This window comes from Colobus angolensis, unplaced genomic scaffold (genome assembly GCF_000951035.1).
Source record: "Colobus angolensis palliatus isolate OR3802 unplaced genomic scaffold, Cang.pa_1.0 Scaffold316, whole genome shotgun sequence".
Lineage (NCBI taxonomy): Eukaryota > Metazoa > Chordata > Mammalia > Primates > Cercopithecidae > Colobus > Colobus angolensis.
Window position 1 is genome coordinate 1,759,449 of NW_012116444.1, and position 16,463 is coordinate 1,775,911.

Genomic DNA, 16,463 nt, shown 5'->3' on the forward strand with positions numbered 1-16,463 from the left:
TCCCCTCCCCTCCCTTCCCCTCCCCTCTTCTGACAGGGTTTTGCTCTGTTGCCCAGGCTGGAGTGCAGAGACATCATCATGGCCCACTGCAGCCTCGACCTCCTGGATTCAAGTGATCCTCCTGCCTCAGCCTCCCATGTAGCTGGGGCCATCGGTGTGTGCCACCATGCCCAGCTAATGTTTTGAGTTTTTGGTAGAGACAGGGGTCTCACTTTGTTGCCCAGGCTGGTCTCAGACTCCTGTGCTCAGGTAATCTTCCCACCTTGGCCTCCCAAAGTGTTGGGATTACAGGTGAGCTACTGCACCTGGCTTGGGATCACTTCAGTTTATTCTTTTAGGTTTTCTAGGAGAGCAGCTGCTTTGATACCAAACTACTGGTTTCTTTCCTGCAGCATCTTTACCCTGATTTCCTTCTTAACGAGGAAGGCAAGGATGGCAAATGTGTGCCACAAAGGTTGCCCTCTGCACTCATGCCCATGGCGCACATCATAATTAGTCACAGTGCTCTTTGCTGTTCCTGGGCTATGTTGGTTTTGAACTTACACCTTAGTGCCCTGTTTCTCTCTGAAGACACACATTTCACGTCATGGAAAGACCTCTGTTATGAAGAACGCATTGTGTCAGGAGTCTAGGTTCCCTCAGCAGCCTTTGGCTTATTTAGAGTATCAAGGGCAGTTTCTTCTTCCTTCCACACAGGGGTTTCCATCCTTGGCTCCCAGATGCATATGGGCCCTTCTGGTTCAGACCCCATTGTTATGAGTGGTCCTGGACTTGAGTCTTCACTCTGCCAAATGACTCACTATGTGACCTTGAGTGAATCACTCAGACCCCCTGCAGAACATGCTGCTGTCTATGGAAGGCGGTGGTGGCTTGGAGACTCCAGCTGACATTCTAGACCAGTGTCCTGGGGTGCAGCCACCACTCTGGCTTGAAGGCTGTATCTGTGAGCCTAAGGGGCAGCGCTGAGGACTCATGCCATGGGCTGCGCCCCCTCTGAGTGAAGAGCAGGTGACCTTCTTGGACTGGCTTTGAGCAGGATCTACAGGAACTGTCTGTGGGATCCCGGGGTAGGATCTGTAGAACACAAAGGAAGAGTCTGCAGGACCGCAGCATGGGAGCCTGGGCTGGCATGGGAAGGGGCTCTCTGAGCCTTGAGGTGGGCTAGGATCCAGTCCCACACCATGGGGGCTTCCTGTGGGTGCTGCAGAAGGGCCAGGCCACGCCCTCTTGCAGCTGTTGTGGGTAAGGGCTGTCCTGGGCTGGGCACGCAAGCACTAAGTCAGTGCATCCCGAGGGGATCAAACCTGTAAAAACGTCTCTTAGCTCACTGCATATCACATTGATGTGGGCCATGGCTGGCCACCTCAGTGGCTGCAGGGTGCAGATCTTCCATCTCATATTTGCTGAGTGGGGCATGGTGCCAGTTCTGTGCTGAACATGGATCCACATTATCTCAGTTGATGCTTGCAACAACCCCACGTGGAAGATACTATGACTCTTTATTCCCACTTGGAAGATGAAGAAACTGAGACTCAGAGAGGTGAAGTTATTTGTCCAAGGCGTCCCAGGCAGGACGTGAGCCGGGGGCTATCTGATTAGGTTCTTTTACCGTCAGCTGCTAGGCCCATACAGCACCATATGATGGCTTTCCTTGGCAAGTATAAAATGGGATTTCACAAGTGAAATGTACGTGGGAGCCTGTCGTCATGGCGTTTAAACTCTGGCACAATCTGGGAAGTTGAGTAGATGCTAAGAGCTGAGGGAGCCGCTGGGGGACTGGGAAGAACCCTGGCTTGGGGGTCCTGGCTCTGCTGCTTGCTGGCCCTTTGACCCCAAGCAAGTCATTCTCTTTTCTGAGTCTCAGGTTCTTAATCAATAAAACTGGAATGAGACCAATATAGATTGATGCAAAAACTAAAAGAAGTGATGCCTATGTACAATCCAGTGTTAACTGTAAAGCATTACAGAAAACCTCTCCCTCCCCCAACTCCACCTACTCCAACCCCCACCCCTACCCCTGCCAATGCCTGGCGTGTGCTGCCTCATTAAGTGTTAGGTGAGTATAGTAGCATGATTTAGCCCCCACTGTCTGGTTAGTATTGTCTGGTTGAGAACATTTGTCCTAAAGGAATACAGAGAAAGGAAAGAGTGTGTTGGGGTGGGAGGGCAAATACTGATGATGGAAGCTGAGTTGAGTTTTGCAGGGTGGGGTCTTCTGGATGAGGACAGGTGCGGGAAGGGGAGAGACAGGAACCAGGAGGAGCAAAGTGGAGGTTGGAGTGGCACCACTATTCACTGAGTGCTTGCCACAGGCCAGGCCTGGCACCAGCTGCTTAACAGACCTCATGTCATTTAATTCGCTCATACTTCTACTAGCTAAGTACCTCTATTTCCAGATGAGGAAACCATGGCTCAGAGAGACCAAGTGAGTTACCCGAGGTCACCCAGCTCTTCAATGATGGCACTGGGATTGGAACCCTGGTCTTTCTGATTTAAAAGTACATGCTTTTAATGAGCCTGCCTCCCCAGGTGAACAATATGAAGACTGCAGGCAGAAAGTGCCTTTGTGGAGGATTCCCCTGCAAGGGAATCAGCCTGGGGCTCCCACCCTTTGGTGTCAGGAGGATGCCTGAGCACTGGGCATGAGGAGGTGGAGACCAAGCAGGCTGAGCAGGCCCAGGGGACAGTGTGGGAGGAGTTTCCCAGCAGCCCTTTGACTTTGGGAAGGGGCTGCTGCAGAGCGGCCCCCGCTGCTCTGCCTTGCTTGGCCCCTCTGCCATGCTCCGCCTGCCTTCAAACTGCGGTGTGCAGGGGCATTGGACTTCGCAGGGGTGCTGTCTACAGATGGTTCAAGGGAGTGAACTTCTGGGTTCTGAAGCATACATCTAGAATTCTATACTAAGACAGCTGGAGGATGCTGGCACGTGGCCCTTCCTGCACTTCACGGAAGAGAGGCTTACCTGTCACCCATCTGGAATCCCACTGTGTACAAAACCCCCAAGTGTCAAAGGAAAAATGAGAAATGGTTGGTTATAGAGCAGCCTTCTTCAATGAGGAGCCAGAGTATCTTAGACCTGCAGCTCTTCTGTCTCTTCTCATCTATAGGAATTTCTATTAAGGGAAATGCTTGAGGCAGGGGGGAATATTTTGAATTCAGGACAACTGAAGTCAGGTAGTTAATAATAGTGATTCTCTTAAGTATAACTAGAATACTCCCTGGACCTCTAAATTTTTCAAGCTATGTGGATAAAACCCAGGATTAACATTTTTCTTGTTTTCTTTCGGTTTCAGCATGCTATTCCATGAGGTAGTTAAACCTATTTACCAAACCATATCATGAAACATTTATTCCACATATAGTCAATCCTCATCTTATAAAATATTTATTTTTTTCTTCTCATGAGCAAAATAAGTATTTAAACTTATTGTGAAAAATCTGAAGTATCAGGTTAACAAAGGGATATGTAGCTTTTCAAAATGATTTAAGAACACATGAACACAGAAGTTGGAAGACCACTATAATACTTCCTTGACTTGGGTGCTTTTCCCAGTGCCTGTTCATCTGTTCCCTTCTCCCACCCTCTTGCTTCTCTCTTTCTTCTCTCAGAATGTTTGAGAAGTATTCCTGATTGCCTCCATTGCCATTGCCATAATTGACATCGGACACTTTTTCTATGGGGGAAAAATGGCGCTGCACTGTGAACTGTCTTGTGCCAAATCTTCAGGAAAGTGGGAAGCCAAAGGGTTCAGTGCAGGCAGCTGGAAATCATCTTTGACGTAGCCAACCTTCCACACATTTCACGGGAGTTCTAGATGACAGTCAGAATTCAAGGAATTGTCAGATAGACTGCCTTGTACAAAGTTTGAGTCAAGGCAACACTTCTTATTTTCTAATTTTTTATTCTAGCCATCCGAATGGCTGTGAAGTGGTACTTCATTGTGCTTTTGATTTGCATTTCCCTAATGACTGATGCTTTTGAGCATCTTTTCATGTGTTGGCCATTTATATCTTTTCCTTACAGGCGTGTTTTTTCAGATCCTTTGCTTATTTTTAATTGGGTTGCCTTTTTGTTGTTGAATTGTAAGAGTTCATTTTATATTCTGGATTCTAGGCTCTTATAAGATATATGACTTCCACAAATTCTCTCCCATTCTGTAAGTTGTCTTTTCACTTTCTTGATAATGTCCTCCTTTTATGATAATGTCACAATGCACAAAAATTTATAAATTTGATTAAATCTAATTTATTTTTTCTTTTGCTGCTCATGCTTTTGATGTTATATCTACGCCATTGCCAAATTAAGATAATGAAGATTTATGCCGATGTTTCTTTCTAATAGTTTTATGCTTTTAGCTCCTACATTTAGGTCATTGGTTCACTTTGAGTTAAATTTTGTATATGGTGCGAAGTAGGAATTCAACTTTATTCTTTTGCACATTTGTTTCTTTTAAAAGCCTCTGGTGGCTTGTAACTAAACAAGAGAAAGGGGGACGGAGAGCTGGGAAACTCCGACCTAGAAATATAAAAATGAGTGCTGTGAGGAGCATGAGTCTCAATTCATAGATTTCACAGTATGGACAGCATGGATGGATGACGTGGGTTTCAAAGTTTCGAAAGTTATATTTGGCCTCTGCGGGGAAATCACCTACTATGTGCCAAGTACAGGGAGAAGCGTGAGCCAGTTTATAGATTTTGTAATATGGACAGCTTGGATGGATTACTTGGGTTTCAAATTTCAAGTTATGTTTGATCTCTGCAGGGAAAGCATCAATGTGTCAAGTACAGGGCTTGGTTCTTCATTGCTCCACAAATTTTATTTTTCTTCCTTCAGTAGATTACATGTACTGAAGTAAGATTATATCTATTGAAGGAAAAAAGAAAGCCATGGTGTGTGTGTATGTGTACTTATGGGTATGATCTCATTTAATTTTCTCAACAGGTTTCCGGAATAGGCAATATTATCTCTATTTATAGATGAATCATTTGTGGCTCAGTGAGGTCGAGTAACATGTGCGAGGTTGCAGAGCTAATAAGTTTCAGAGCCAGAATATGAATACAGATCATTTTGCAAAGGCTGTATGTGTCAATCATTATAATCTAGATTATGATACAGTAATAAATAATCCCTAAGTATCCGTGCTTTATAACCACAGAAGTTTTTGTCTCATGTTACGTGTTCAGCCTGGATCATATCATCTTCACTCTGTGTCTCAGCCTGATAGAGCAGCCTGTTTCTGGAGTATTCTTTGTCTTATGGCTTTGGGAAAAGAGAACATGGCAAACCACGTGCTGGGTCTTACAGGTTCTGTTTGGAAGTGACACATGTCACTTCCCCTCACTTTCATTAGCCAGAAAAAAATCATGGTGGGCCAGGTGCAGTGGCTCATGCCTGTAATCCCAGCACTTTGGGAGGCCGAGGCAGGAGGATCACTTGAGGTCAGGAGTTCCAGACCAGCCTGGCCAACATGGTGAAACCCCAACTCTACTAGAAATACAAAAATATTAGCCAGCATGGTGGTGCACACCTGTAATCCCAGCTACACGGGAGGTAAAGGAATGAGAATCGCTTGAATCTGGGAGGCGGAGATTGCAGTGAGCTGAGATCATGCCACTGCACTCCAGCCTGGGCAACAGAGACTCCATCTCAAAAAATAAATAAATAAAATAAATCACATGGTGAAGCCTGACATCTGAGACAGGGGAAAGTGTAATTTGTACCCAGGAGAAGCAGCAAAAATGATGAACAATAATAGACTCTGTCACAGGTCTCCTCCCCTCTTGTAACAAATACTTGCTTCCCTTCTCCTCCCATATATACAACATACTTACCTTTCCCCAAAGTCCGGTCCAGTCATGGTACCAGGCTCCAAGTCCAAGATCTTGTGATCATCTCTATAGTAAGTCAGGATATGACTCCTCTTCATCTAGAGACTTGTGAACTTTAAAACAATCATATACTTCCCCACCCCACCCCCAAATACATACTCAATATACAATGATAGATAAGGGACAGGATAACTGAAACGAACACTTGCATTTGGAAACAGGAAGATTGGCAGGCACAACAGTCACTGATCCATAATAATTCTGAAATCAGGCTGGACACATGTTGCAAGGGGCCCCTAGGATGGGGAAGGTTCCTTCATGAGGCCCTGATGCCACCTCCTGCGATTCCTTCATGAGGCCCTGATGCCACCTCCTGCGAGTAGCTCTCCTTTCACTTTCCCTCAGTGGCTTTGAGCTCCACACTCTGGGAGGTCCTGCCCTTCCTTTTCCCTTATTCTTATTGATCACATCTGAAGAGGGCATCAGAGAATATGCCCTTCATAGGGGCAGCTTTTTCAGCCTGTTTCTTTCCCATACGAGGATGGGGGCCCAAGGGTCATTTTGTGTCATTTTAAGTGTCAAACATTGGCAGCCTCTTATAGGTCATGCTAATGACTTTTTTTGGTCCTATGCTTTTCTACAACATTAATCATCTTCTTATCTGTTTGGTTCAGCTGTGTGTGCCATAGCCACATACAATTATTTTCTAAACATGTCTATCCCTCTCCAGACTTAATTATTGCTACCTTGCACTTATGAAGCTTCTGAGAGAAACATATTCTTAGTTTTCTTTATCTGAACAATTCTTTCCCAACTGAAAGGATTTACCAGGTACCATCTTGGTTGGTCCTTGCTACAAGGTTGAATTTTTTTTCTTTAACAGACATCTTGAGTATAATTTACATGCTGTGTAATTTGCTTATCATAAGTGTACATGTGATTTTAGTAAATTTATAATTGTGTAACCATAGTTACAATCCAGTTCTAGAGCATTTCCAGCAACCTCCAAATTTCTGCATGTTCAAGTCAATCCTTGTTTCTGTCCCCAGTCCTAAGCAATTACAAATATTTCTACTTCTTTTTTTTGAGACGAAGTCTCGCTCTGTTGCCCAGGCTGGAGTGCAGTGGAGCGATCTCAGCTCACTGCAATCTCCGCCTCCTGGGTTCATGCCATTTTCCTGCCTCAGCCTCCTGAGTAGGTGGGGCTACAGGGGCCCGCCACCACGCCCAGCTAATTTTTTGTATTTTTAGTAGAGACGGGGTTTCACCGTGTTAGCCAGGATGGTCTTGATCTCCTGACCTCGTGATCTGCCTGCCTTGGCCTCTCAAAGTGCTGGGATTATAGGCGTGAGCCCCCACACCCGGCCAAATATTTCTACTTCTATAAATTAGCCTTTTGTAGACATTTCATATCAAATGAATCATATAATATGCAGTGTTTGGCAACATTTATTTCATTTCGCATGATGTTTTTGAGATTCATACATGTTGGAGCCTGTGTCTATAGTTTGTTCCTTTTAATTGCTACATAGTTCCGTGGTATAGATATGCCACATTGTGTTTGTCCATTTCAATAGCTAATGGACATTTAAGTTGTTTCAAGATTAGGGCTATTAGAAAGAAAGCCGCCATAAACATTTGAACATGTCTTTGTATGACATGTTTTCATTTCTCTTGGTAAGATCCCTAAGAGTTGAATTGCTGGGTCTCATGACAAATTTAAGTTACTTTTTAGAGAACCTTCCGGTTTTCCATAAAGGCTGTTCTTGACAGTACAGCGCTGAATTTTCATCAACCTCTGTTACTTGAGGTTCTCAGCTTTCTTTTTTTCTGTAGTTATGAGAATAGGTTAGCTCTTCCAACTCTCTAAGACCCTGAAGTTTTGGACTCTCTATTCTTTGTCATTCTTACAAAAATTGTCATTTTTTTGAGCCCATTTCTTTCTTGTAGTGCCTTGTCAAACATAGTTAATAACAACCAAGGCATGCTATCAACATTCTTACTCCATGTCTTCATTTGAAACCATAGCACATTCCGTTCATAATCTGCCTTCCGAGTGAAGGCAGGCAACACTTTGACTGAATGCTTCATCACTGTCACCGCATAACATAGAGATGACTTCCTTTCAGCCTCTGATAACAGTTTCCTTGACACCTGGCCCAAAGACAATGGATTTTTGTTACACAACATACTATATCTGATAGCAATTTGTGTATTAGTGAGGATAAAGAGATTGTGTTCCAGTAATGAATGCCCGTGAATCTCAGAAGATTATGAAAACAGCATCACACCTGTAATCCCAGTGTTTTGAGAGGCTGAGGCAGGAGAATTATTCAAGACTGCACAACATAGTGAGACCCTGTCTCTACAAAAAAATTTTAAAAATTAGCCAGGCGTGGTGTCCCATGCCTGGAGTCTTAGCTACTCAGGCAGCTGAGGTGGGAGAATTGCTTGAGCCCAGGCTTCCAAGGTTGCAGTGAGCTATGATCGTGACACTGCGCTCCAGACTGGGCTACAGAGCAAGACTCTGTCTCTCTTAAAAAAAAAAAAAAAATCCATCCTCCCCCCCAACAATAAAACAGTGTTTTCATTTTTTAATCCATGCTACATATCCATCCTGATAAGCCACACTGTGCTATACATCATCTTTACTCCAGAACCTAGGGTGATCCCCATGAACCCAGATGAACCCCATCTGGAACACTGCTTGTCTTCTGGGACAGGGCAAAGAGGACACAATGAATCATGTACTAGATCTTAAAGCTTCTGCTCATACTGAATTAGAGCAGGCTGTGTGGCCAATCCTGACACCAATAGGGCAGGGAACTATGTCTCCCCAGGGAAGGGCAACAAAAATTATGGACAACAGTATAATTTATCACATTATTCGTTTTCTTCTATATCCTGGGGACCATAAAGAAGAAAGAAGCAGTTGTCTTTTTGTGGTAGTTTTGCTCAGAGCTGCTTAGAGCGAGGACAAGACAGGTGACCTTTCAAAATACCTTGCAGACTTAGGATGTGGATTTTCATGGTGGTTGGCTCAGCCCCAGGGCTCTGATGCACAGAACTAATACCTGCTGTTCCTCTGCCTCCACCAGCCCTATCTCTTTGGCTCACGGAGAAATTTTATTGGATGGGTTGTCTTTTCCAAAGTTTACTACCCAACAGCCAATGCCGTTTGGGGCATTAGTGAATCCATTTTTCTTGACTTCCAGCATAAATTCACCCGCTTATGTGTTTTCTTCCCAGCTGTCTTTTGGGGAGACATTGCCTTAGATGAAGATGACTTGAAGCTATTTCACATTGACAAAGCCAGAGACTGGACCAAGCGAACAGTGGGGGCAACTGGACACACCAGTTCCACAGGTAGGTACTGCATCCTCCCTTTTCCTGCCCAGACGGGAGGGACGAGGGACTCCAGCAGGGGGAGATGTGGACCATGAGTCATCGGTATTTGACCTGCTGGTGCAATGCCCCCCTATTTGTGGAAAATCAGAGGGGTCACTTCTCCTCCACTGGAGTCAGTGGAGCTGGGGCTTCCAAGTTTGCTAATTCTTCTAAGAAAATCTCCATTTGCCTCTTTATCAGAAGGTTCAGGCTGGAGCTTGGTGTTGGTTCTTAGGACTCTGGCCTCAGGGTTCAGCACTTTCCAGATTGGAGAGTCAAGTGAAATGGAAACAGATAACCACAACACCTCATAGCAAGTGTGTGAGAAACCACGAGCAGTGGGAAGACAGAGAGTGGGTGGAGAAGCCTGCCTGGTGTCATGTGAATGGGCACTCGTGTGTGTTGTCTTGAAGGGTGAGTAGGAGTCCTGAGTGGGAAAAAGGGCATTTCAGGTGGAATGAGAGCCTTTTGCAAAGGCAGGAAGTATGAGGGGACTCTATTTGAGGAACAGAGGTAAGGTGCAAGTCACTGGAGGGCAGCCCTTTGGGGTGGGCTGTGGCAGGAGATGCATCTGGAGAAGTTAGCTGGGGTAGACGGTGAAGGGATTATCTGTCCAGCTTATGAGCTTGGGCTTTGCCCACTGGGCGGTAGGGGTTCTGGTGAACAGGAGCATGACTGGCTCATCTTGAAATCAGGGGTGCCTGGGTGGAGGCCCCTCTCCCACTGCTCTTTGCAGCCCACCAGGTGCCATTGGGGTGCTGGGTTCCTGGCTGGCTGCTTGGGCAGTCTCACTATGCCGATTACAGTGGGGATGGTGCTGGGGGGAGGGTTGTATCAGGCAATTCCTCTCCCAGGCTGCTCATGTACGTGGTGACATCTAGGAAGATCTCTGGAACCTGGAGGGAAGTAGGTGGGCATGTGCCTGGGGCACCTCCCACGGTTCATGAGGAACCCATGCAGCTACAGGGACCTGCCTTCAAAGCTCCCTGCAGGGGTTGGTGGATGAGGGCTGACATTGCCAGGTGGCCACAGGGACCTATCGCCAGTGGCTGGGAGGAAGGTGGAGCAGTTATGTACTTTAGGATTTCTTTTTGCTGTCTTGTTTCATGAGTGTCATTTCTTAGGATTTTTGAGGTCTCGTATAAGGCTTGAAAGTCTATTCACATTGTAAATGGAGTTTTCAATTATTTTTAATACCAATGTATCCAGAACTTTACTTAAACGCTAACCAAAGGAAGCATCTTTGCATAATTCTACCACTCCATCTAATCACACTTTTCTCCCCAGTTCTTACCCGGAGGCCTAGAGAAACAGACTTGACTGTAACATTGTGTGTGTAGTTAAAATATTTTAAACACTTTTTGATGGTGTTACTTAAAAATAGTGAACTTCACGTATCTCAAACATACAGCATGATGAACTTTTACATATGTACACACCCATGGGACCACCACCTAGACCAAGATAAGGAACATTCCAGACCCCAGAGACTCCTCACACCCCTCCCAGTCAATACGCAACCCAAAGTAGCCACTGGTCTGACCTCTATCACCACAGATTCCTTTTGCCTGCATGGAGTCGTACAGTCTGTATTACTCTGTGTCTGGTTTCTTTTATGTAGCCGGTGACTGAAATTCACTCATGTTGTTGTGTTGCTCTTTTTCATTATTGTGCAGTATTCTATTGTGTGAATGGACCCTGGTTTATTTGTTCTTCAGTTGACAGACATGTGGGGAGTTTGTGGTTTGGGTTATGATAAATAAAGCTGCTGCTGTCATTCTTAGACCTAGTGTTTTGGTAAACACGAGCACTCATTTTCACTGGGCCTGTGCCCAGGAGTGGGGTCACTGGGTCCTAGGGCACACACAGTTCAGCTTTAGTAGGTACTGTCGAAGAGTTCTCCAAAGTGGTTGTACCACTTTACACTCTAAGTGGATGCATACTCATTTAGAAGACAGGAGTGGTATCTGCACAGGATCCAGTAAGGCCTTTGAGTCTTGGTCTCCCCAGTTTGGGTCTCACTGAGTTGACGCCTGCCCACCATCAAGAATGCTCAGGGTTGTCTCTTTCAGCTCTCCTGCTGTCCTTGGGGGCCTAAGGTTGGCAGATGGGAGAGAGAGACCCCAAAGAGAGGCGGGGCAATGGGCAGCCACCACGCCAGCTGCATGCCTAGCTCCTAGAGGATTGTGTTGAGGGAAGGCTGCCTGAGGATGCTGTGGTGGAGGAAGCCCAGCAGCCCTGCCTTCTCCCTCATGCCACTTGCTCAAGGTACATGACCTAAGAACTCGGAGGCCTGTCTTCTCCCTTCTCTCCTGTGAGCTGATAGAGCTGATAGAGCACAGAGCTTACATCCTGCCTGGATTTAGATCCCCCAGAGTCTGGGCCAGGACCTTGTACCCAGAAGGTGCTAGCCAACATCACCAGAGAGGAGGTGGAGGCAGATGAAGATGGCAGACCCTGGAGCCGTCTCCCAGGGCCTTAGAGATCCAGAGCCTCAGCAGGGCTTGGCTCCCAGAAGGGTGGTGAGAGCGTTGACCGTGGTCACAGGGTTTGGGGTCAGACTGCCTGGGCTTGCATTCTTGAGCTGGGCCTCAGTTTCTCCATCTGTCAAATGCAAATAGCAATAATAGTTACCTCAGAGTGATGCCGTGAGGATGAAAAGAAAGAATATGTGCAAAGTGCTTAGCACAGTGCCTGGCACATAACAAATGCTTATAAATTTCATCTGCTTCCTCCTCATTATGATTAATATTTGCAGAGAGAAGACTGACCTGGGAGGGTTTATGATTAAAGTGGAGAGTGGGGAGCTGGGCATGTCACCTCTGTGGTCCCAGCTACTTGAGAGGCTGAAGCAGGAGGATCACTTGAGCCTGGGAGGTCAAGGCTGCGGTGAGCAATATTACACCACTGCACTCCAGCCTGGGCGACAGAGTGAAACCTTGTCTCTAAAAAAATTAAAATTAAAATTAAAACAAGCGGAGAATGAGGGAAATTTGCTGGGTACAGAGGGAATGTGGGGACTTAGGAATGAGGCCTTTGAAATATATAATACTTGGTGTTTCCTCCTGCCCAAGCTTGAAACACACTTTTCTAGTGTGTTTTTATGGCAAAGTGATTTTTATCCTGATCATTTTTCTCTGGGGGCCAATAGTACTTTGCATCTACCTAGAATAGTAGGAATAGTTATTTTATCGTCAGAATGGGAATATTTTTTATTGTTTTTGTTGATTAAACTAGTGCTGCTTGTTGTTAAAAAAAAAGAAAGTCCAATAGCTCATAATTGTATAAAGTGGAAAGTGAAAATCCCCTGTTATCTGAGCCCCAAAGATCCCCGGCATTACTAGTTTGCTGGATTCTTTCCAGACTTAATGTGCTCGGGCTGTGTGTGTGCATGTGTGTGTATGTGTGTCTGTGTGTGTGTAACATGAAAGGGATTAGGGATTTTATTCAATGTGTTTTGGCGTTGTCTGTGTTTTTTACTTAATACTCTATCACGGACATCTTGTTATGCAGTACATTGTGGTCTCTCTTATTTTAATGGCATTAGTGGTCCAATGTGCAACTCTGCCATGATTTACCTAACTAAGCCCTTATAGATAAATGTGAAGGTTGTTTCCCATTTTTTTTCTGTATTTTTTTTCCTCTTAGAAGAAACGTTTCTATGAATAACTTTCTGCATATATTTTTAAACATTTGTTTTAATTTTAAAAATCATTAAAAAGGAACCACACCTTTACCCTCTTTTCCTACATCCAAATGTGTGGGAAGATGTATTCTTAGATGCAAGTTAATCTCATTTCCCAACTTTGGTAAGTGCCTCTGTGTATTAGTCTATTTTCACCCTGCTGATAAAGCTGTACCCGAGATTGGGCAATTTACAAAAGAGAGAGGGTTAACTGGACTCACCGTTCCACATGGCTGGGGAGTCCTCACAATCATGGCGGAAGGCAAGGAGGAACAAGTCACATCCTGTGTGGGTGGGGGCAGGCAAGGAGAGCGTGTGTAGGGAAACTCCCGTTTTTAAAACTGTCAGATCTCGTGAGACTCATTTACCATTGCAAGGACAGCATGGGAAAGACCCGCCCAATAATTCAATCATCTCCCTTTGTGTCCCTCCCACAACACTTGGAATTACGGGAGCTACAAGATGAGATTTGGGTGGGGACACAGAGCCAAACTATCATTCTGTTTCTTTTGTTGGAGGGTAGGCAGAGGGCCCTGGAGGGGGACATGGGGGGAAGGGTCCAGAACCCTGCAGTGCAGCCCCAGAGGCCTCCTTTTCCTGCTTATTCTGTGATCTTGGAACTGCTTTTTCGGCTGCAGAAGGAAACCATGTCAGTTGCCCTAGAGGTGACTTAGTCAGCCTCATCTGCTAGATGTACCCAAATTTAGTCAGTAGCAGACTCAGGACTAGAACCCAAGTTTCTCAACTCCAAGGTTGCTGTGTCTTCTACTTTACCAACCTGCCTGTCACATTGCCAGCTAGAGGAGCTGAGAACAAGAGTGCAGGTGGTCATTCCTTTGCTGTCACTTGGAAAGCAGGCTGGAGTCTTTCTGTGCCAATGCTGAGCCAAGACCTTATGCCTGGATTGGCTTAAGAGCGCACTTCAGGTACTGTAGTGTCCACAAAAAGTCACTGACAGCTTTAGGATTCACAGCAGGGAGCATGTCTTCTGTTCATTTGGGGCCATGAGCTGTGTCAATTTCATGCCAATTTGTCTCCCTGCCTCTCGTCTCTCTTACTCCATTCAGCTTCTATCTTCCTGGCAACCTTGTGACCACTGTAGTGAGTCCTCCCAAAACCCATATCTACCTGCAACCTCAGAATGTAATCTTATTTGCAAATAGAATCTTTGCAGATCTAATTAGTTAAGGATCTTGAGGTGAGATCATCCTGAATTTAGGGTAGATCCTAAATCCACTGACTGATGTGCTTATAGGAAAAGAAGAGGACACAGAGAGAAGGCCATGTGAAGACAGAGGCAGAGACTGAAGTGATGTAGCCACAAGCCAAGAACACCAGGGTTGTCAGGGGCCACCACAAGCTGAGCAGAAACAAAGTTGGATTCTCCCTTCAAGCATTCGGGGAGAATGCTGCCAACACCTGGACTTCAGGCTTCTAGCCTCCAGGATTGTGAGAGAATAGAGTTCTGTTGTAAGCCACCCAGCTGTAATTTGTATGGCATTCCTAGGAAACTAATACAGCTGTGCTCTTTAGAACCTTCAATAGCTCCCCCTTGCTTATTAGAAACATTCCTTGTTCGGACTCTTAAGACCCTTCACGCTATGTCCACAATCTATCTATCCAACCTCTCTTCCCACTCCTGGTCCTCCAGCCAAATTCTATGATGTGTGCCTGTGCAGGCCCCCAGTTTCCTTCCTGACAGCCTCCGTTCTAGCTGCTCCCTCTGCTCTAAGTCCTCATTCTACACGTAAAGAAATGAAGGCCCCCAGAAAGGCTGGATGACCCATTTAAGCCTCTTTCTCCATCTCTACCCAGCTGCATTCATGACACCTCTTTACTCTGCACACCTCCCAGCTTGGGGAGATCGCCTGGGTAGATGGTGCTGTTAAAATTGGCCTCATTTTGTGCTTGGGATGGAGAGAACTGCTCTTTCTCCCCCGTTCTCCGATGGGCCCATTCCCTTGCCATGGGGCTGCCGGAGGATATGGCAGCCACATTTTGTATGTGTGCTGGGGCAAGGCGGCAAGACTGGATTCTTCAGGGAGAGAAAGTCCTTCTGTGTGCATTTTATTTGCAGTGAGAAGAATGGGAGTCCTGGGCAGGCATTGGCAAGCTGTTCTATGAATGGGGCCCTTGAATTAACATTGCAGAGTTTCCTAAAGCTGCTAATCGGATTAGCTGTGTAGTGAAGGAAGTACTTAGCGGGAGACACACACAGACACGCACACAGGCGCGCACAAACTTTCCGACCCTCTTGCACCCTCTTCGATGGGACAGTGGCCGAACCTGACAGCCCCATTCCTGAGTTCTTAGACACCTCTCCTGTTAGCCACGTGAGATGTGGAGGAGAAGCCTGTGTGACTGATGCTTTCAACTTTGTTTGTTTGTTTGTTTGTTCCCTTAAGAGTCCAGGAAGTCTGTGTTGGACACATCCATCTTTGCAAAGAGGACACGTCCTCTTTGTACCTGAAGAGGAAATCTGGATCTGATTTCTTGACATTTGTAATGAGGACTTTGAAAGGGGAAATGGTTTTAATTACTTATTGGCTCAGATAGAGGTTGATGTTTCCCACCTCATCTATTCTGAGCCACTGGGCCATGTCCATCTCTATTTAAGAAATCAACCTTGCTCTAAACCCTCACTTCCTAAACACCTGCCATCTGTGTAGAATGTCTGCATAACCCCAATGGTTTGGGCATCAGGTTCAAGATAATACATTAGCAAGAGAGACTCTGAGACGTGTCCCCTCTCTGGGTCCTGTCTCTGAATCATGGGGACGCTTTCTTTTTTTAATTTAATTTTATTTTTTTGAGACAGAGTCTCTCTCTGTTGCCCAGGCTGGAATGCAGTGGCATGATCTCGGGTTCAAGTGATTCTCCTGCCTCAGCCTCCCGAGTAGCTGGGATTACAGGGGCCCACCACCATGCCCAGCTAATTTTTGTATTTTTAGTAGAGATGGAGTTTCACCATGTTGGCCAGGCTGGTCTTGAACTCCTGATCTCAAGTGATCCACCTGCCTCAGCCTCCCAAAGTGCTGGGATTATAAGCGTGAGCCACCACGCCCAGCCTTGGATTCTTTCTTTACCCACAGACCCTTTGGTTCCTAGAGTTCCTTTCTGTATGCTGTCCATGACTTTGAGTGGCACACATTACTCTCACCTGGTCTCAGTGTTCCTATCTGATCAGGGGGGCTGATGGAACCACATTCTGACTTCCTTCAAGCCAGTTTGAGCTCTGGATTTGAGTGCTGATATTTCAGGCTAAAGAAAAGGGGGGAACCAAAGGCTATCAGGCATTACAGGGCTAAAGGTAGGTATTGAACACCAATGCATACCCAAGAGATACCCAATGTCCAGAATCAGAGAACTTGGATTTAGGGTTTCTGGGCTCTGCTTTCCAAGATTTGAGGCTCTAAAAATAGATCCAACATGTTTCTGTTCCCAAAATATTTTTAACTTTGAATTTTTTTTTTTTTTTTTTTTTTTGAGACAGAGTTTTGCTTTGTCACTCAATCTGGGGTGCAGCGGTGCACTGCAGCCTCAACCTCCTGGGTTCCAACCATC

At 45.7% G+C, this 16,463-nt stretch overlaps 1 protein-coding gene across 1 annotated transcript in view; it reads left to right on the forward strand.

Annotated features, from left to right (window-relative positions):
• The window catches only part of TLL2 (tolloid-like 2), a 150,333-nt gene that overhangs the window by 24,510 nt on the left and 109,360 nt on the right, over positions 1 to 16,463 (forward strand). Inside the window, exon 2 of the mRNA XM_011951207.1 lies at positions 9,077 to 9,193. Within this exon, the coding sequence (XP_011806597.1) occupies positions 9,077 to 9,193 (117 nt within the window). The remainder of the gene's footprint in view (positions 1 to 9,076; positions 9,194 to 16,463) is intronic.